The sequence below is a fragment of the Amyelois transitella genome, chromosome 7 (assembly GCF_032362555.1).
Source record: "Amyelois transitella isolate CPQ chromosome 7, ilAmyTran1.1, whole genome shotgun sequence".
NCBI classification, from domain to species: domain Eukaryota; kingdom Metazoa; phylum Arthropoda; class Insecta; order Lepidoptera; family Pyralidae; genus Amyelois; species Amyelois transitella.
In genome coordinates, this window is record NC_083510.1 from 4,728,387 (window position 1) to 4,750,201 (window position 21,815).

Here is a 21,815-nt window from a genome sequence, read left to right on the forward strand (position 1 = left end):
GTACCTTTCTACCTGACACGATAGAAACCTACGCAAATGTCAAATCTCGAATAAAAATAAAGAATGGAAAACTCGGCTTTTAGAGAGTACCTAACTAGAGCACATTTTATACATTATAATATCAGGGGTTTGAAAAAATACATGAGCATGGCGAGTTGAAAAGATAACCATCTATGTTCTTATTATTCTATGTAAATGTGAGATATCTTAGATCTGGCGTATCAATCGTCAACAATAGAATTGTTCACGACTTTCACTAGTCTTCACCTCGACGGAGCGTCATTAATTCGCCTGACATATTGGTCCCATCGAGAACCCCTGACAAGTATTGTAAGACTCATGTCGAGCATAAAATAGACTGCCATAAAATATGTGCAAATGTACGTCTGACTACATTTATGATTTGTTGTTGGTACCCTAGGTAAAGCTAATATAGTAAAAAACTTTACCTAATCTTTTAGCATGGTAAAGTACAATTCTTACCGTACCGCCGGGCCGAGGTAAAAGGGGCAGGCTGAAAACAGCATGGGTGGATGTCGCAAAAGATGATATGCGAGGTAATGGACTGAAATCTAATGACGCCGAAAACCGGACCAAGTGGAGAGAGCAAAGTCGGACGGCGGATCCCGGAGCCCGAAACACTTCTGTCTGTAGAGTGTGTGCAACCAGGAACACGCAAAGATGAAAGAGGTACAGAACAATTCTTAGTGACGTGACGTAGTAAGAAGTTAAAATTTTTTTTTCAAAATTCCACAAACAAACTACGTAATCTTGTTTGAACTTCAAACATAGAGACGTTTTAGGAAAAGGACACATTTTACGATTATGCCCATTAATCATTGTCTTCAAAAGATTTCAATCAATTATGTCATGGTTTGATATGAGTGTTGATGGCAAGTTCCGCATGCCTGGTGCTTCGCTGGCATTTACGTGACCTCTACAGCGGCTGGGAAATATATACCATTTAGAAGATGACACAATGACGTGCTCCATACCATGGGCACCATTGTAAAGAATCGTATCATACATATCAAGGGAACTACTAGCCGGATTTAGAACAATTCGTGATTAATAGCCCTATTCATTTATGAAAATTTAATTAAATTACACTAAACATTCTGTAAACACGACTGTACGTGTACCATATATGCGTAAACTAAATAATCCATATATTCAGATTCTAACTTATACAGTTTCTCAAATTAAAATAGGAACGTGAGTCGTCATTGTTATGTAAATTTGAATTAAGTTTGCTTTGACAGAAAGTACAAACTTCTATAACTAAAGTCAAAATCAGCCATACGAAATTATTAAAATTTCAACAATAAAAACCTTTTCAATTTAAAATTGGGATCAGGCTCTCGCGCATAGGATAGCGTTAACCATTCAGCGCGGGAATGCAGCCCGAGTGCTTGTCACTACGCCGCAAGAGAACCACATTTTTTCAGAGGTTTTATCTTTTTTTTAGGTTAGGTTAAATTGTATTTAGTTTCATTAGTTTGTATAATATTAAATATTTCCAAAATGTAAAAAAAATTGGATATCTTAACGGATATTAATTTATAAGCCAAACAAAACACAAGTAGATAGGTACCTACTACATAACACATGAATGTACAAAATGACGGCATAAAATCTATTTGCTTGCGAGTTTATTACCCTGGTCAAGGACTTCAACAGATTCTCGATGTCTGTATCCTCTGCAAATCCTTTCACAACATAATATCTACCAATCGAATCGAAGCTAAATATATAAGTACTTAATACGTATGTATAATGGAAATATGGAATATTAGGTATAATAGATACCTACATAGGTAGGTATATAGGGTAAAATACGTAAATCTTAACTGGTAGGAGCCTTCCTTCATAATTGACGATAATATATCTAACTCATAACATTTTTATTCCCTTCGAGGTAGACAGATCTGGCAGTCTTGAAAAACCTGAAACCTGGCCACGTTAAGCTGCATGGCTTAATGATGGGGAATTGTTACGACAATGTGCATCCTTAATTAAGTCACAATTAGTGGCATTAAACAAACGAAGTGCAAAGCCTGGTGCTAATTTTATTGCTCAAGTAAATTAAGAGCAATAGCTTTTATCGTGTCGCATTAAGGTATATGTACATTACCTTTATATTTAGGCTAATAGGCCCACCCTTGAACTTTATGCCGCCGACAATGAGAAAAACAATAATGACTAGCATCAACCACCCTTCACTTCTTTAGCAGGAAGAGCCGATGCCACCATTACAATGAAGGTAAACATCGAATCCTTACTGTGACCCGACTTTCTATTACTTTTAGATTTGAGGTGTGCCAATTTTTTGGTCTTGCAGTCCATCAGCGAATCTGTCCACTTGCCCCGGAAAGGTACCAGAAGAATTTTTGGGAAAATTTTTAACACCTTCTTTATAGAAGATAGATATCTTCTAGAAATATGTAGGTTAGTATTCAAAATATTTATTTCAAGTTTACCTCATCCTTGACAAGTGGTAAACCGCGAACCAGCGACGTCAAAGTATAGGTACGTAATTCACTTTACACCCACTCTACAAGGTGGGCGTTATATGTGACAGAAAACGAAATAAATTAAAAATGCGGATAATGAATGTTTCCCGCGTAGCGTAATGGACAAATACCAAAAGTAAGGTACATTTAAAATATAATGATTAAGGTACTTCATTAACAAAATTATTCCTCCTGGCGTTAATCACTAAACATCTTCACCTCTCCAGAAAAGAGCCCGGGGTGTCTTTTGACACAACACGACCCCGGCTTTCACATGAATCAACTCTCGTCTGACCTTCCAACCCTTGGATCTTTGTTAAATATCTTGTTCAGAATAAATAAAAAAACCTTTACGCAATCCAGAATCGAGGTCATATTCGGACCTCGGGTCCTCACCAGAGATATAGGACTCGATCGGGATTAACGCCAAAAGTATGACGATGAATGATGAATATGATTCCATCTCATGACTGACACACTGTAGAATCTTTAGCGACACCTGACCGTATTGTTCTAGCTCAGTGTTCCAATTGGCTGTATTGCAGCTGTAGGCCGATATAGCGGAAGGCTTGCGGCACCGGGCGGCACTTCCGCGCATTGTGGCCGGAGCGGGCCGCGCGAGACACTCTTGCGACACCACAGTTCGGACCGCGCCAGCGTAAGCTGCACTTGCTAATTGTGCACTTCACACATTAGTGTGGTGTAAGAACTGTTTATTAATCCAAACTTTTACACTTTTATCAACTAGCTTTAGCGCGGGGCTTTCTACACGCGAGAATTTCCAGAAAAAAGTAGGTTATATCAACCAAATCGGTAACAGTAATTTGAGTTTATGCGTTACAACTTTTAATTGAATATTAAACAACTTCCCCTTAGAAATAGGGAGGGAACACAAAAGGAATGAAAAAGAACTACATTATCAATGTAGGAGGAAAAATAAACTTTCCATAGAAATATTTGTTCCTCTCTCTTTGCGATTCCCGATTAGATATTCTCAGTTGTTGGTATCAAAAGCTTGGGCTGTAAAATCCAGCAAGTATTTTACATGGATATTTTGTAAACTGATAACTAGCTTCGGCTTCCTGCCTAAGACATACTTGCTTAGAAAAGACGGTGTCTTTTAGAATTAACAACATGTAAACACAATAATAATGTCTCTAATAATAAGTGGACAGGATATTGAAAAAATAAAAATCACGTAACATTATTTTCTACTTTTTATTTACAATATATTAATATTCTCTTTTTCCGTTTCTATATTCATCATCAGTTCAGGCACTGTATGTACATCCGTAAGCGTTAACATATTTAGGTTTTAACAATAATATGAAGACCTCACTTTTTTAAACACAAGTGCAAAAATTTGACAAGACTAAACTACAGAATACTTGGAAAGAAACGCCTTTGGCGATACGAGATCACTGCGCATTAATCTCATAAACATATGGCTTAATAAGAGCTAACCTAATGAACATTCTAATTAAAACATTACAGCATCCATCAGAACAGATATTGCACAACATAAAACGAAACACATCAATATTTAAGCGCAGATATTGTTATAAAAACAGGGAATTAATATTTTTCTTCTTGGTAACAATAGCGCCCAGCCTATTTAAAAACTGAGGATTATTATATTATGAAATTTCAGCACATCAGTTCAGAAGACAAAAGAAAAACGACATATTGACTGATGCTGAATTTATTAATACGCGACATTACTATAAAACATACGTGAATATAAGTGAGGTTCCTTACAAAAGGAGAGGAACTTCCCTATAAGTACACACAACTACACTTATAATTCAATAAATTTAGGTTTTACTGCCTAAACATCAATGTCAAAATTGAATAACTATGAGTGAAGTTGTTTGTACATGTACATTTGATATTCTGACGGTGGCAACATCCAATTTTCAACCAAAGTCTTTTACTACTGCCACTAAATATGCCACTTCCAGAACATAATTTCTCAAAAGATTTACACAAAACACCCTCTAAACAAGTACTGAATAGAAATAGCAAAAGTATTATTCTAGTATTAATTTGTCTTACCTACACTCAAATTATTTCAAATAATTATATCACTAGAAAGTGAGGTCTATGAGATGGTTATAGAGATTAGGAGATTTGCAATGACATCTGATTTTGTTACTACAATCGAAGAAAGATATCTTTCTTTCAACGATAAATACAGACATTTGGATATTATATTCTTATAGTCACTGCAACTTGTACTTTACATTTATCCTCAGAACACAGGACAATCCAGTAAAAATGAGAGTCTAAACAGAGAGCTGAATCCAAAAATGGTGCAACAATTCTTGTTGTTCTTATTCAATATGAATAGAACGGTAATAGATATATCTATAATACTACGGTAGAAATAATAAGTGAAATTCATACTTAAATCCTGTTTATAGACGCTACTTGACAAGTAAATTTATATATAGCAACTCAAATTTATAATAACATTTTGAATTCGTCGTATTGTAATGTAACCCTACAGTACGACCAATAATAGTACGAGATCCGGCTGCAAAATCACTACGTTCATCGCGTAGTTAATCAAACTCACATTTTAACATACATTTATGAATAGGATAATACACAGATAATAGGGTGCCGGTCAATAAGTGGCCGCAAGTAATTTTAATTAAATTAATGTTAATTAATTTTCCAAAAAAAATTTCGTTCACTTGTTTTTTAAATAAAATATCATCCACAGCATAGAAATGTATGTAAAGAATTCGAAATTCAATGGGTGCCGTTACACACTCGGCCGCAACTACTGCGCAGCCAGGTGTAAACAGGTAATATTTTGGTCTATTTATACGTTCATGTCGTACACGCATGTTTTTTATATCAAATTAAAGCTAATTTTTTTTTTAATATGATGATATATCGCTGCCTGTGAATAAATGGCCGCAAATTAGGGTTGCTAGCTGTTAAAAACTCGAGGTATCCGAGATAAAGTGAAAGAGAGTTAGCGCGTAACGCCACTTGTTAGACAAGGATGGCGAGTACCAGCTGTGCGAGTATTTGAAGCCATTGCGCACGCGTATAGATAGGGTTCTCAACAGTGCAGCTAAATTATTCTTATTTAAACAATGTTTTATTATGAAATAAATATTTTCTTATTTTCATTTTTTTTGCAGAATATTAATTACTTAATTATAATTTTGGAGTAAATGTAAAGTCGTTCGTATTACTGTTTGCATCGCTGGCTGAGAACCCAATCTATTGACGCGTGCGCAATGGCTTCAAATACTCGCACAGCTGGTACTCGCCATCCTTGTCTAACAAGTGGCGTTACGCGCTAACTCTCTTTCACTTTATCTCGGATACCTCGAGTTTTTAACAGCTAGCAACCCTAATTTGCGGCCATTTATTCACAGGCAGCGATCTTTCATCATATTAAAAAAAAAATTAGCTTTAATTTGATATAAAAAACATGCGTGTACGACATGAACGTATAAATAGACCAAAATATTACCTGTTTACACCTGGCTGCGTAGTAGTTGCGGCCGAGTGTGTAACGGCACCCATTGATTTTCGAATTCTTTACATACATTTCTATGATGTGGATGATATTTTATTTAAAAAACAAGTGAACGAAATTTTTTTTGGAAAATTAATTAACATTAATTTAATTAAAATTACTTGCGGCCACTTATTGACCGGCACCCTATTATCTGTGTATTATCCTATTCATAAATGTATGTTAAAATGTGAGTTTGATTAACTACGCGATGAACGTAGTGATTTTGCAGCCGGATCTTAGACTATAAACTTTATTCTGCTTTCCAATTAAGAGACACTATCGATTTCCCTGGTTTGTCCTGCATTTTGTACATCAACTAACATCTAAAATCACAAAGGATTTACAAAACAATATTCAAACAGCATATCTCACTCGACTCTAAATTAAAAGATTTTTTTCTATAACAGTGTTAATGTGTTTCAATTATAACATATAAAAATATAATTCAGCGCCGACACTTATCGTCTTGAATAAACTATCAAACACACGAAAATACATGTGTATCACACGAGGTTCATTTTATTGCATTTTATAAGGCAATCTGCTTTAAGAATTAAATTTATAAAATTACATCATGGGAAAATGTAAAATATTAATAAATAAAATAATACGATCATATTATTTGGGACATAGTGGGTGGGAATTTGGGAATTACACGCATTGGGATTAATAGTTTGCGACTTAAAAATGGTTACTTACATGATGCCGAAAGAGCTGCTTGAATAATAAATATAAACAGATTTATTATAACTATATTTTTGAACACTGAAATTTCTTTAGTTTAACATTTCTGTATGAAAAGGAATATTCATCCAGATAATAAAATATTTCTCATTGAAATTTTTACATTAGTTAGTAAGGATTCACCCACATTGGCTGGTTTTCACAACTTTCTTGGTTTTGCCGTAGGTACTCAGGTAAAATAATTAGCAATGAACTCAACATTCCTTTTTGCAGAAGTTTAATCGTAGTACGTCTACTGCATGTAAAGACTAATTACAAGGAAATCGATATCGGATTCATTAATATGAAAAAAAAAACGCCAAAATTGGTTCGATATTCATACAAAAATACCAAACGCTAAACAATCTAAACATTTACGAAAATTCTAAGACCACAAAAGGGAACAAAGAATAACATTAATATATTTTCATATCTTTGGACACTCAAATACAAATCAAATTAAATTTTAACTAAACAGCGATAACATAAATTGCAACAATATAGAAGAAAATTAATGGTACTTTACAGGCAACACCGAACATAGAAGTACCTCAAAACAGAGTGTTGACACCCAATGATTTATAAGTATGTGACAGATTGCGCTACAGCACACTCAGAAATAAGGCTGAGTTTAGATGACGCGCTACGACTAAAACACGAGACAAAGAAACACACACTGCCTCTTCATAGAAAAGGCGCAAATCATATTTAGAATTTCTTACATACCAGCGAGCTTATCTTATTTTATAGGTTCACTGATATGTATAAAATATTTGTATGTAGGTACTACACGTTAAGTACTATGCGTCAATCTAAAGTCAGTCTTTAATCTTCAAACAGTGATCTACATCGCAACGTGGTGCACACAACCTAGACTAGATGCTTTACGAAGTACAATAAATTTAAACATTTAATTAAGAGTCGTAACAATAAAATCTTTTTCGTGGCATGCTGTATTATTTCTATGGCGTAAACGGCACTTGTGGTTTACTATTATACGTACTATTTATATAGTTTCGCCATTAGATATAAGGCAGTATTTCACGAAAAAGAGTAGTGCTAAATTGGGAGCCACATTAGACGACGATCAACAGATAAAAAACAACAAACACATTAATAAAGGTTTTGCAGGATTTTATTTTGAAAAATATCTGATCGAAACGTAATAAAACAGAAAAGCCATTTTTAAAGGCAAGCGTCTAATGCGGCTCAACAACTCACATACTAAATAACACTTTACAGGGTGGTTTAACGTTTTTTGACCTTAGAATGGCAAGGTTAAGTTCTAGAAGGGTGTGTGGGATCACGTGAGCCGGCAAGATGGCAGTCGGCCGCAGGAAGAATGCCAGCGACGCTTACGCCGCGACGACGCCGCGTCGGACAACTCCGCAGTAGACATAGTGCGGGAACCGCCTGAACCTAGATCTGCGTACGATCATATTCTTTAACATCATATTTAAGTTGAATGGTAGGAAATCTTACTACTTTTGGTTTGTAATTAAGTGTATTGCAGATTGTTTTATAATCATGTTGTATCCGTGTACCTTATTAATTAATATAATGAAAAACAACGCCATTATCAGCGGCAGACAATACAAGATTTATCATGATAGTGATGATTCAATAATAAGGAGAAAGCCGCGACGGCGACGGGCTCCGTCTTCGCAGGTGTAGCATTTATACATATAAAACTTCCTTTTGAATCATTATCTATAAAAAAAATTAAAGGTCTAAGCATACATTCAGAGGGGCAGACGCGGGAAGCGACGTATGTTGTACTGATACAGGTATAATCTTTCAGTTAATTATAGTCGCAACAAGGTAAAACACATTCGACGCATTATTGACAGGATAAAATATTTACGATAAGGAACTCTTTAAAAGGGTTATTTACACAGGTACGTACGGACACGCGAACCCGGTTTTTAAAACTAACTATTTTTGTTATTCGTAGGTAGTAAAAAAACACTTTAAAAAAGCTCCAATTTATAAGTACTCATTTCATTAATAAAGTCATAAAACTGTCAGTGTCCTGGCCGTAATACTTAATATACAACGACGATTTGGAAAACAAATCTTTGCATGCAAGTTCGTCATTTCAAATGTCTGGCCGTAATACTTAATATACAACGACGATTTGGAAAACAAATCTTTGCATGCAAGTTCGTCATTTCAAATGTCGCACTAACTAATTACAATGACTGAAAAGCGATGAGTCACAAACTCATTTCTTTTTAATTATGCATGAGCTATAAAATATAACAATGAAATAAAGGGCGGACAAGCGATGTCACCCATCGTGACACATGCGAGATCATTCGGGGTCAAGTGTTGCAAACTCCTCGAATCTTGGAGCTACCATCTAGTACCGCCGAACTCAACTTTCCAAGGCTTATAAAAGCTCCACTCACATCGAATGCGGTTAGAAATTGGACTCTGCGTCTCACGTGTATTACCCAGTGACTAATAACGGTTAACAGTCAATGCTTGCTAGCGGTTCTTGGGGCAATTTTTCGCAAAAACGAATGGGTATTGTGAAGGTATGCTAAACAGGGGTTACTGATACAAAGAGTGAAAGTTGAGTTCTGGCTTATGATAAAGACTCGAGATTTAAATAAGTAGCAACACTATAGCAAACCGGCACTCGCATGCGACGAACCTAACTCAAAGAGCAAATTCGGGCGCGGAAACTAGCGGCAATGCGGACTTCAGCTGTCTCTGAAATAATTCATGTCACTCGATATTTGTTTAGACAATATTTCTATGACTATTTATGTACCTATTTTTTGTACAATGAGTAATAACTGTAAGGTTTTATGACAAATATAGACATTAATTGCAAATATTACGATTTAGACCTATTCTTCAACTTTGCTTTACTAGAACTTATGAATGTTATAAAGAACTTACTGTTTTATTCAAATGTCAAGAGAATTATCGTCATTAGAATACCAGCAACAGACTATATCTGAGATACAAACAAATTTTTACTTTCCGATCGTACAAGCTTAAACAAGAAAAATATAGGATTTTAAGTTAAAATGTATTATATTTTTCACACAAATTTCTAAAAAATAATAAGAAATAAAAATATGTGTACGTATTATATAATCATCTTAGTAATTATAAATTCATAGACAACAATTGATTGCTTTTTTCATTGTGTCTCAATGTCGCACCAAAGGTTAAATTTGGAGAAATAAGTCATTGACTTTTATCTTTACATACCTAAATGTCCTCCATAAAAGTAAAACACATACTACGTGCAGGGAGTTCGATGGAACTTTTTCAAAACAAGGAAAGAAGTCATTAGTTACATTCAAATATACTTTGAGTTTTAAAATGTTTGTCTGTCTTCATTCACTTTGGAACTCGAGATAGCATCTAAAGTATTGTTTTTTCATCATCTTTTTCTGATGGAAAAAGATTTAGTATCTTTTATAGCAAAATAACTTGCCCCTTGGCCCTTACTATCAATCTTGTGTGAAAAATATAATAAATAAAATCTCACTCACCATGCCTCAGGTCCCTTTCAGTGAAGTACTCTTGTGCTGATCCGTAATGCCTCTCTATGAGGTACGGTATGACGGTGGAGTTGTGTAGTTCATCGGACCGCCGCAAACGGGGACTTACGATACGCTCGCCGGGTTCCAAAGCGGGCGTGGCTTGAACCCACCTGTAAAGGAGACAACATATTTAAACTAAATCTGTCTGCAAAAGAAAACAATAAAATAAAAAGAAATTTCCGGAGGTCATCGGATAAAACATTTGGCCATGGTATCTATGCCTACTCAGTATCCATACTTGAAAACTTATTTTAGATACCTATACAGATTTTGGTGAAATTATATGAATCCAGAATCATTATCCAAGGCTCCAAAACACTTTTTGGAAATTCCTAATGGTTCGGTAATTTTAGTTATCAAAGGCGAAATCTGCGTTTAAAAGCTAGTCAAATTATGAAAACAATTTTAATTACTTGAAATTGTAATTGAAATGTTTTCATTTTTAGTTGGCCTTTGACATTAAAAAAAGCAAAGCACACATATATATTTGCTTGCTTCTACAAAGTCACACAATAATCTTGATTCTATGCATTGATAGTTGAGTGGTAAGCACATAGACATAAGTTGTTTACAATTCAATACAATGTGAGTGCTATTAATAGCATCCAGACAAAACGTTGTTTTCATCGACTCTTAACCCAGCCTTGCCCTCGTTACTGGTTCTTTATTTTTAATATAAATCGCAGATTTATAAGATCTGAATGTTCATTGTAAAAAACAACGAATAAGGTAAGATAAGGAACAAATAAGGGAAGGTAAGATATATTATGAATGTTGTCAAAACGTTGGTATTTAAAAATGAAATTAAAACAAACTCACGCATGTCTCCTAATTTCTTGGACTTTCGGCCTTAAGTCAGGGTCCCGCTGCAGCATGTCCGATAGCAGCGCGATCAAGGTTGGTCCTAAAGATGGCGGCGGGGGGGCAGGCTCCCCGTGGCCAATAGCTTCCAGGAGCCTGTACACACTGTCACTCTCAAAGGGATAGTGGCCTGTGGTCATATTGTATCTGGAAATAATATACTGAGTTGCATATACCAAAATTATAAGTTTTAATGGTAGTCAAAGTATTTAATAAGTAAAAGTCTGTATGATTTCATTCAGTCAAAAAGAGAAAGATTTACTTTAGAAATAAAATGCTACTTGCTAAAGGCCCATATAAAACACATATTATTTCAGACAGAATATCGTCCTCCTTGCATTAGTCCCGGATGCGTTATCACCTCTCTGAATAGGATTATAAGGTCTGCCTATGACCACACCCAAACAAGGTCTGAGTAAGTCAGGTTTATAACCGAAGTGACTCTCCTTCCACAAAATTTACAGGGGAACCTAAGCCATATTGAAGTCAATAATTGTTACACAACCAGTTGATTGAATGTGCACAATTCCACACGATGTTTCCCCTTATTGTAAAAGTATCAGTTAGCAATAAAATCTAGGAAACATACTTAAAAAAGTAATTTTTTAATCGGGCACATTAATCTTTCGACCACGACGCTCTTCAGACAATGTTTGCGTATCTATTTTGTTTGATATTCATATTACACAATACTCATTTCCTTGCACAATTACGATTGTAATCAATTACATTAGTGATATCATATCAACAATATTTCACATGCTAAACAAATAAATATCGTATCAATTATCAATACCTATTTATGAATTTATCTGCATTGTAAATATTTTTTGGCTATCATTATATACATTCTAAGACTTAAAATAATGAAACTGTTAGACCCCAAAATCAAGTAGGTTTAAAAGTAGCTCATGTTTAGCCTAATGAAATGAGTCACGATCTTATGAATAAACAAATATATAATTGGCTTGTCCCCAAACAAAGGTAACTGTATCTTTTACACCTTTATAGGAAATTAATATAAATACTATATGCAATATTACATTGTTGTATATGGCAATCATGCACATCTTAATGAGATGATCTCATCATTACTTTACAATCACATTTACTAATAGGTATCACATTATATTCACACAAAAATAATACAAGTAACAAACATAATATAACCTTATACCGACCAGCATCAGATGCCATGTAATAAGGTGCCACACCTGTCGTGTGTAAAAATAAACTCACACAACAACAAAATGCAAACATTGTGTGTACATTAATGTATTAAGTATTAATTAGTGAATAGATCTGAAATTGACTGCAATTGTATGGAGTGTCCGGAACTGGCTAATACATTAACACATGTTATATCATTTTATTGGCATTATAGTGTCAAAATTTTAACTGTGCTATGAAAATAACATTACTATTATTACATGTTAATATTTCTCCATCTGTATTTATAGTACTTCAAACCAATAAGCTGTATTGACTATACTCTGCCTTATCTCATATGTGTTATACTTACAAGGTTACACCACTACTCCATATGTCAACTTTGACACCGGAAAACTGCTCTGCTCCATTTGCTATCTCTGGAGGTTGGAAGGCAGGAGTTCCTTGTCCTGTATAACAGGTATCTTCAGGAGAAAACCTATTTAATTCCTGGAACCAAATAATTTTAATAAAATGACTAAGTAAAAGTAGTCCTAAGTAAATAGTGTGAAATATAACTAATTGAAATATTAACAACCATACTTCATACCATCCTTAATTCATCAACCATAATTTCTAATATATGTTAGGCAGAAGCATAAATGGTTCAATACAAAATAGATTCAAGGCTTAATATCCGGAACACACCTCAGCAACACCAAAATCTGTAATCTTCAAAGTCTGATCCATGGTAAGCAATAAATTCCCTGGCTTAATGTCCTTATGTATAACCCCCTGTCCATGCAGGTACTCCAGACCATCCAGCAGCTGGGTGAAGTAGTCATGGGCTTGACGCTGAGGAAACTTCTTGCCAGGACTAGCCTCCAACATTGCCTGAAGCAAATAAGGTCAGTATAATATTGTGAGAAATCTTATTAAATGTTGTATATTGGTATATCAGTGATTCAACATTGACTGCATCAACAATTGATTCTAGAACAATTTTAGTGCTCTATCATGCCTTAACCAATCACAAACTTTATTCAATAAAATAAATAAAATACTGAAAAAATGGTTATCACACCTGCAACACTCCCACACAGAATTCCATTACAAGATACATCTTTTGCTTTTCATCATTATACATAACATCAACTAGTTCTATCACATTCTTGTGTCTGAGTATCCGTAATAATTGTATCTCTCTCTGTACATTCTGTTCTCCATTTGGTATTCTTCTCAGTTTCCGCTTCTTCAGTATCTTCACGGCTCGTCGACACAGCGATTCGGAATCCAACATCTCTTTGACTTTCCCATATGAACCTTCTCCTAACATATCGCCCATCACATACTTCCCTACCATCTTGCATTTTTGCTTCTTGCTTCTATATATTATATCTGCACTATCGACTCTATGAAAAAATAGATTTGTTTGGTCTAAATTAAGATCTAGCTCATCAATCTGATCATCATCCAGCCAGTTCACAGAATTTAGCTCAGGACTGCCTTCTATCAGAAAATTATCCTCGCTTTCTTGCGGTGCAATGACGTTTGATACTTCATATTCCACATTATCAACCTCTGGAAGACTTTCACTACTGATTTTCCTACACATTCTCGGATCCATTATCTATCAAAACAATACATTTGGAAAACTCGGAATGCGCGTTGCAAGGCCTTTTGTCATGAAATGGTAATATCAATAGCTACAATGTAATTTTTCACATTCAATAACACATTAATAAAATTTACTTGGTCCAGCCAATGGACTATATAACTACAAAAATATTATTTTTGTGTTTTTCAAATACAAATACGAAGGTAAATAAAATAAAATGAACAATCGCGCAACCTTACAAGTTGAGATCGCCATAAACAAACTCCTTTTTTTTTATATGTCAGCTCAGAATTGCAATGTTGCCAACTTCAACCCAAACATGTAGAAAATACGTATCTATTTTGGATCAGGAATAGGCACATATAGAATAAAGGTGTTCACAACGGCTTTTAAGCTATGTACTTTTAAGCGCTAATATATTAGTTCGAACTGCTATTTATAATATTAGAATTTAGTCGAATGTTATTTGCGAAATCGTTTGCTACGTTACGGACGGTATGCGCTACTGAATACAAATATGTTTTTAAACACTAATATATGGTTTCAAACTGCTATTAATATTTTCACTACGTTGGTTGCGAAGTTGTTCGTACGAAAGGTGTACGCTGATTAACTAGTTTAGCAAAGCTATGATAGAGTGCGCTGTTCTCATATATAATATAAATATATTTTTATACTAATACTTTTGTATTAGCTATTATTTAAATACATATATTGAATATAATATTAGTAACACCTTATATAAGGTATACCTCTAATTAGAAATATTGTGACTATTATATTTAAACGATCTCTGTAGTTAATTATGTAAATAGGTACTCTAAACCTTATTTAAGACTCGCGAATCTTAACTAGAGTTTGCTGGTCACGCCAACTTAAACATTTCTACTCATTTAAATTTCATTGGTGCATATTCGCTTAATACCAGAGCTATGAATAATTATTACCAAAAAACATAGGTGTCACTGTCAAAACGGGAAAGCAAGCCGGCCGAGAGGTCTGAATAAGGACAAAGCGGAGAATTTGGTTTAACTTACAAACTAAATAGAGATATTGTACGGTATTATTTGGCTTAAAAATAGTACCTACCATAATTATATTCTCTTTGATATTACATAAATTAAATGATAGTGGGTTAATGGGTAAATTTATTTCAAACCTTCATGATTTTTCATTCCATTCAAGTCAACGAGGTTTTATTTGCTATTATCCTTACTACCTACCTATTATAAATATTCTTAAAATAGTTAGGTACCTACTGAACCAATCGTCTTGAAATTGTTTTGTCTTAGGTAGGTAGGTTTTTATTTATCCCATGAGATTTCATGATAGTTCAGCTGGATTGCTTTTTAATAATATTTGAAATGAATACAAAATTGTATAAACAAATATAAAGGATATTTATTAAGAGCATCAAATTTTAATAGAAAATATGATTTTATAACTATCAATAATTAGTTTTTTTCTTATTCATCTCCTTCTTTAGCAAGGACAAGCGGGTGAGACAAGCGTCCCGCCAAGCCCGTCTCTCTTGCAATCGGTCCAGTGGGACCATCTGATTCAACTGCTGGCAGATAGTATCCGCGCTCGGACTTTGGGTCATGCGAGGTATTTCGCCCATAGTCTTGCTGACGCTGTAGATGGTCTCTCCATATCTAAAAATACACATATTTCATGAACACTAAATTGAGGAACCCGATTTGTTACAACAATAAGATGTTTAAAAGGATATAAGTAGATATATAATAACTAGACTTTTTCCTGAACTTTTCTTCCGCCACAGAAAGTAAAAGGTACCTAGGTAGGTACTTAGTTTCTGAATTCTCAGAAAATAAATCTGACGATATTAGTAGTGCCTTTCATCAAGACGGTCCAGTAGGTTTTCAGTTTATTTGTTACAAATAAAAATCCACACAGCATGGAAATAATTACCTTTCAATGTAGCTCTTCATGCCCTCAGCATTTAAATGTGCTGTCTCTAGCGAGCCGAGGAAGGCGTATCGCATGCCCAAGCCTTCCGACATGACCTTGTCGATGTCCTGCACATCCACGACCTTAGCGTCCACAAGTCGCCAAACTTCATTTAATATCGCGTACCTGTAGAAAAACGAAATCGATTTAATATTGAAAATAAGCTGAAACGAACAAGGTGCGTTAATTTTTTTGTATGTTTAAAACGAACAAACATTGCTATTTCTTAATATATGTTACAAAACATTTGCCTCTAAATATCGGATCAGTTTGATTATATCAACGAAATCAACAGCCAAGAATTACCAACTTGACAGGACCTATCGATATACATAGGTATATATATTCCAGCTGTTTTAGTAAATCGGTCCAGCAGTCCAGATGAGATATTTTTCGCTTATAATAAGTAAGGATTAAAGTGATCCTATAAGTAGATGCGTCCTCATTAAAAAGTGACTTACTGAATTCGATTTAGTACAAATCCATCGATCTCCCTGGATAAGGACACGGGCTCCTGCCCGATTTCCAGCATGATTGCCCTGGTCTTCACCGCTACCTCTGGCTTGGTCCAGGGTGCGGGTACAATCTCCACCAATGGCACGTAGTAGGGTGGATTTACAGGGTGGGAAACTATTACCTGAAAAATATTCACGTGTTCACATAAAAACAATTTTATGTAGACTTAACATCGTAGAAATTGGAATCTGCAGTTGGCATATTATGTTAGTTTCTCAGTGTCAGTTCGTTATTTAACTAAATTTTCATTTTATTTTAATTTTGTCTGGTGTCTTTCATGTCATGCCATGGGCAACGCGCAAAAAAGTTACTTCGGAAGGTTTGTCTATTTCTGGAGCTGAAAATATTAAAATCGTTTCAGTAGGTTTTGAGTTTATCCGTTAAAAAAATAAAAGTATACATCTTTTCTTTCTCTGTCTTATCTAAAAAAGGATCCATTTCAAGATGAGGTTTAAGTAGGTTCTTTATTCTATTTGGTAGAAATATTGTTCTTCCTGTCTGTGGACTTACTTTAAGTTCTTTAATGCCTTAATTAATGCATAAGTTAGTTTCTAGAAATTAAAACGAGGTTGAACGTACTTTGATAGTAATATACACAACACGGTTGAGTTTTTCAAATTCGGGGGTGATATGATATTTTTCTATCAACCTCTTATATGTAGGAACATAAGGACATTTTGCAATCATTCTTAAATCTTACCTGTGACTTATGTTTTAAACCCTCAGAAAATAAAGAGGGTAATGTAGTGCTAGTAGAACTGGACAAAATAGTCTTGTCATCAACTACTTTGTCCAAATCTTGAAATACTTTTTTCTTTAAGTCAAGATTTTCTGGAACGCATTCTTGAACGAACACGGCACCTTTGACTGTTGTAGCCAAATCTGATGACCCTGAAAATTAATTTATTTATATAATTTAATAAATCGTTACGATATGCTCGATAACAGGATCTTTCAGTGATAAAATGGCGTAAACATTAACAACCTTCAAATCGAAATATAGCTAATTTTTACCGATTTCTTTACAGCAGGCTTATCTTGTCTCTTATATACATATATAACACACATGTAATCACGCCTATATCCCTTGCAGGGTAAACAGAGCCAACCGTCTTGAAAAAAATTGAAGGTGTTCAGCTGAACACCTTTCAGCCTTTTCAAGACGGCATACAGCTGCATGGTTTAGTGATGGAAGGACAGGTTGCTAATCCATCGCCTACAAGAAGATCCCAAATGTATCAGACATTCCTTAGTCACGTTTTACGACATCGACTATTTCAAATTGCCGGGAACCACACGGCACCTTAGATATGTGTATAAATAAATTATTAACAAAGTTGATGTTAAATACTTAAATAAACCACTGTTTTTAATTGGTACGAACTTTTTTTTTTACATAGGTAGGTATATATTGCGCGAGAGATCCATTCAATTTGGGATTTTGGATCGATAACGCTCATCACTATATGTTGTGTAATTTTGTGATAACTAGGTAGTTTAGTAGTAGGTAGTTTAGGTACTTTCATATTGATTACTGATATTGGATAAACGTGTTCGTTAGAGAAGTGTATTCATATAACTAATAAAGTCGTTGTGTTGATAACGTTCTAAGTGAACGTCACTTGATTGTATGGTAGAACTTGTAATGTACAGATATTTAAGATTCTTTAAAATTACAGAAGGAATGCTAGTTACCTAATAATTTTCATTTTCATTTCATTATTCTAATTTTTTTGTAGAACGTATTAGATATACGATTCGAGATATACCTACTGTAAATAATTAAGTTAAAATATTATGTAATCAGTGCTACAACTAAGAGAATCATGATCGTTAACGTAATTTGATGATATCAGGAGTTGTTATAATTATATCAACCAACATTGATAAACAATAAAATTATGCTTATCTATCGATTCACCTCTATAACATGTGGCGTGATAGATTTTGTTGTTTTTTTTTTTTGAGTGCCTGTCGGTATCTTTTATTTTTATCGATTCACCTTTCACATGGCGGGATAGTTTTTGTTGTTTATTATTGAGTGCCGCTCTGATTTATAGAACCCTGAAATTCTTATTTACAGCTAAAATATGGGAACCAAGTAAAAGTTGTAACGATTTTTGTACCTTAAGTTTATAAATCTAGGTTTTACTTATTTTCAACACTTACAGATAAGAAGAATATTTTAGTACGCTACTGTAAACTGATATCTCCAAAATTAAAAAACATTTCTTAATTGTAAACTGGTTCCTTCGCATGTCTGAAAGAAATGTTCGTGCCAAAGTAAATACTTAATTAAATTCAAGTCTTACCTTTGATGCATTTGAACTGTTCATCAGCATTGAGTTCGCCTCTCAACAAGCCGTCTCTCTCCAAGGTCTTGAGCTGTTGCTTTATATCCTCAACGGCATCAGTCACCTGCTTTGCCACGATGTCGAAAACAGTCACTTGGTAACCGACCGAAGCAAACAGCATAGCCCATGATCGCCCGATCAAGCCACTAGAATTATAAATAAATATTTGGAATGAGGAATAGGAATGTAATAATTGATTTATTTTATGAGACAATGAATAAGAAATCAAAATAATATAACGAGACCCATTAGGTAAGTATTAGCAACTAAATTTATCAAGGGAAAGTGTAGATACTTAGTAAACGATATTCAAGCCCTGTCAATATTAAAAATTCAAATACAGCTTCGTAGTTTCTCAGTCGTTTCAAGTTAGAACAACTGTCTTGAAACCTATCTCGTAAGGGATATAGACGTGATCATATTATACGAGTTATAGCGCGGGGATTCGCTAGGAGATTACAGAAATTCCGTAGGAGATTACAGAAAATATTAGCATTTTCACTCCCGAAGATCTATTCTATATCTATACCTATATCCCGAAGGTCAATGAATGTCGTTCGTATGCAGAGATCGTGGCAAGTGGAAAGAGGTAGTCTCTGCCTACCCCTCCGGGAAAGAGGCGTGATTATGTATGTACATACAAAATAACAAATCTTTTTTTTAATTTAGTGTAGATGTGAATGCATAAGACAAATAATAATTAGGTAGATAGTTATTCAATAAAGATAGGGACTAAAATGAGCTAGGTAGGTATTCAAACGACAAGAAAGAATCATCGGCAGCAAAATGGTAATACTCCATATATCTCAATTCTTGTAATATAATTAGCGGCTTTTTAAGTAAGTACCTACATACAGTCACGACTTACAGCTTTATTATACATAAAAAGAAACGTTGTTTTTGCGTGTTATCTTTAGTTTTGTTTTTAAGAATTGATAACTATTATGTAACATGAAGTAGCCTATAGGTTATCAGCAAAGTAAAGAAAGATCTATAGTATGCCTTATCTGTCAGTTTGTTACACAATATTGCTTTAAGTAAATTAGTACAAATATCTAATTGTGGAAAATAACGATAAAAATACTGAGTGTCTGTGGCAGAGTGGTTATGTTATTCGACTCACAAACAAGGGAACCAGGTTCAAAACTGATTAGTCCATTTTCTACTTAGGTATAGTTTTTGAGGTCAGATGGCTGTCATCCACTGTAATTCCCCGACTTTCTCCTTTATGGGTTATATGATTGGTGGCTAATCCCGGGCTAGAAAAGCTCTTTTCCCATTATAACCAAAACAACACTATTTTGGATAAAGAAGACTGGAAGTAGGACTCTCTGTTACCACTGTATCTCCAGAATAAAACAAGTGCATGCAATAACATCTGTCGTCTTTTTTTAGGTTGTTACGAAGGAACAGGGAGTACATTACAATTTTAAAGTAGTTGGTAGGAACCTGCGTAGTGTAGGCTTCTATATGACCTTAGCGGAAGATATGGTCATGTTGGCAGAGCAAGAGACTATCTATGAGTTTTCAATACCTCACTGTGAAAATATAAATATAGTTTCATAAATTTAACATAAATATGTTAAAATGTTACCTATGTGTTACTTACTAGCTTTCGCTGGCAGCTCTGCCCGAAAAAATCCCTATGTCATTCTCTGCACTCTAAACTATTGGTATCAAGGCATGTAAAATTTCACGGAGATCGATCCAGTGGTTTTGACGTGAAAGACGGACAAACAAACACACTTTCATATTTATAAGTATAGATGGATAATTAATTTTATTTCTATCGTTTAAATCTGATATATAAATAATGAGAATAAAAAATACCTAAATAATTTTAAATGACACACATTAAATTATGAATGACTAGAGGCCGCCCGCGACTTCGTCCGCATGGAAACCCTATCAATCCCGCGGGAACTCTGGGATAAAAAGTAGCCTATGTGTTATTCTGGGTCTTCAGCTACCTACATACCAAATTTCATGGTAATCGGTTCAGTAGTTTTTGCGTGAAAGAGTAACAAACATCCATACAAACTTTCGCCTTTATAATAGTAGTAGGATAGATGGATAATTAATTTTATTTCTATCGTTTTAATCTGATATATAAATAATGTGAATAAAAAATACCTAAATACCTAAATAATTTTAAATGACACACATAAAATTATGAATGACTAGAGGCCGCCCGCGACTTCGTCCGCATGGAAACCCTATCAATCCCGCAGGAACTCTGGGATAAAAAGTAGCCTATGTGTTATTCTGGGTCTTCAGCTACCTACATACCAAATTTCATCGTAATCGGTTCAGTAGTTTTTGCGTGAAAGAGTAACAAACATCCATACAAACTTTCGCCTTTATAATAGTAGTAGGATTACAATGGAAACCCTCTCTAATTACAAACTGAAAATAGAGAAGGCATTTCACTTTAATTTTAGGTAAGTACTTATTACATAAAAAAATATCTCTCACCTTCCAATGATGCCAACTTTTTCCGTCTTGAATTTGGGTGCCATTTCGAAATGTTCCCGGCCGTGTGTTTCTCTCAATGCGCAGATGTTGAATGACACACTGACTGCCTGCCTGTCTACTTATTGTATAAAGCCCGCTTCAAACTAGTTATTGACATGAATGTTACAACAATACTCCATTCAACAAGCCAAATTATAAACTAAGATAAGAACTTAAGGTATATTTTCCGACGAGTCTTGAATCTTAGACTTGCACTCTTAATGGCTTGCTCTATTCTATCACCGACGTCTACAGTACCTTTACCTGCCTGTTGTCATAAAAGGTGTTTGTCTTGTTACCGGTAATTTTATCGCAAATAATCAAAAATCTAAATCTTCGTATATATAATATTGTATACTGATAGAATTCTATTTGAATGACCTCTACGATGTAGGTTTGTTTTCAAACAACGAACCTACATCGTAGCGGTCATTTAGGTACACAACCACCGTCTTTACTTCTTTGACGAAGAAAAATATAAAAAAA

General features: G+C 34.5%; 3 protein-coding genes across 3 annotated transcripts in view; all 3 read right to left on the reverse strand.

Moving 5' to 3' along the window:
* Nucleotides 1-6,083: 6,083 nt before the first annotated feature.
* The window catches only part of LOC106133475 (protein FAM107B), a 67,927-nt gene continuing 52,195 nt past the window's right edge, over nucleotides 6,084-21,815 (reverse strand). The window contains exon 5 of the transcript XR_009656938.1: nucleotides 6,084-6,305. The gene's annotated coding sequence lies outside the window, so the exon portion shown is untranslated. The remainder of the gene's footprint in view (nucleotides 6,306-21,815) is intronic.
* Nucleotides 6,303-14,254, reverse strand: LOC106133724 (serine/threonine-protein kinase stk11). Its single transcript, XM_013333545.2, has 6 exons — nucleotides 13,441-14,254; nucleotides 13,065-13,250; nucleotides 12,730-12,866; nucleotides 11,166-11,354; nucleotides 10,296-10,456; nucleotides 6,303-8,205 (listed from the first exon to the last, which is right to left on the reverse strand). The coding sequence occupies exons 1-6, from the start codon at nucleotides 13,981-13,983 to the stop codon at nucleotides 8,084-8,086; spliced, it is 1,338 nt and encodes a 445-aa protein (XP_013188999.1). The 5' UTR covers nucleotides 13,984-14,254; the 3' UTR covers nucleotides 6,303-8,083.
* Nucleotides 15,351-21,447, reverse strand: LOC106133922 (lambda-crystallin homolog). The gene is made up of 6 exons (XM_060944993.1): nucleotides 21,291-21,447; nucleotides 18,774-18,961; nucleotides 17,162-17,352; nucleotides 16,407-16,582; nucleotides 15,907-16,071; nucleotides 15,351-15,629 (listed from the first exon to the last, which is right to left on the reverse strand). Exons 1-6 carry the CDS (start codon nucleotides 21,332-21,334, stop codon nucleotides 15,422-15,424), a joined length of 972 nt encoding a protein of 323 aa, XP_060800976.1. The 5' UTR covers nucleotides 21,335-21,447; the 3' UTR covers nucleotides 15,351-15,421.

Excerpts from the sequence above, each read along its gene's own strand:
- LOC106133724 (XM_013333545.2), bottom strand. The coding sequence starts at position 13,983 with ATGGATCCGAGAATGTGTAGGAAAATCAGTAGTGAAAGTCTTCCAGAG. Across the intron at positions 11,355-12,729 it reads TGGAGTAGTGGTGTAACCTT|ATACAATATGACCACAGGCC; the intron begins GTAAGTATAACA and ends TATTATTTCCAG. Across the intron at positions 8,206-10,295 it reads TGAAAGGGACCTGAGGCATG|ATCTAGGTTCAGGCGGTTCC; the intron begins GTGAGTGAGATT and ends GATCGTACGCAG.
- LOC106133922 (XM_060944993.1), bottom strand. The coding sequence starts at position 21,334 with ATGGCACCCAAATTCAAGACGGAAAAAGTTGGCATCATTGGAAG. Across the intron at positions 16,583-17,161 it reads GTTTAAAACATAAGTCACAG|GTAATAGTTTCCCACCCTGT; the intron begins GTAAGATTTAAG and ends AATATTTTTCAG. Across the intron at positions 15,630-15,906 it reads ATGAAGAGCTACATTGAAAG|ATATGGAGAGACCATCTACA; the intron begins GTAATTATTTCC and ends GTGTATTTTTAG.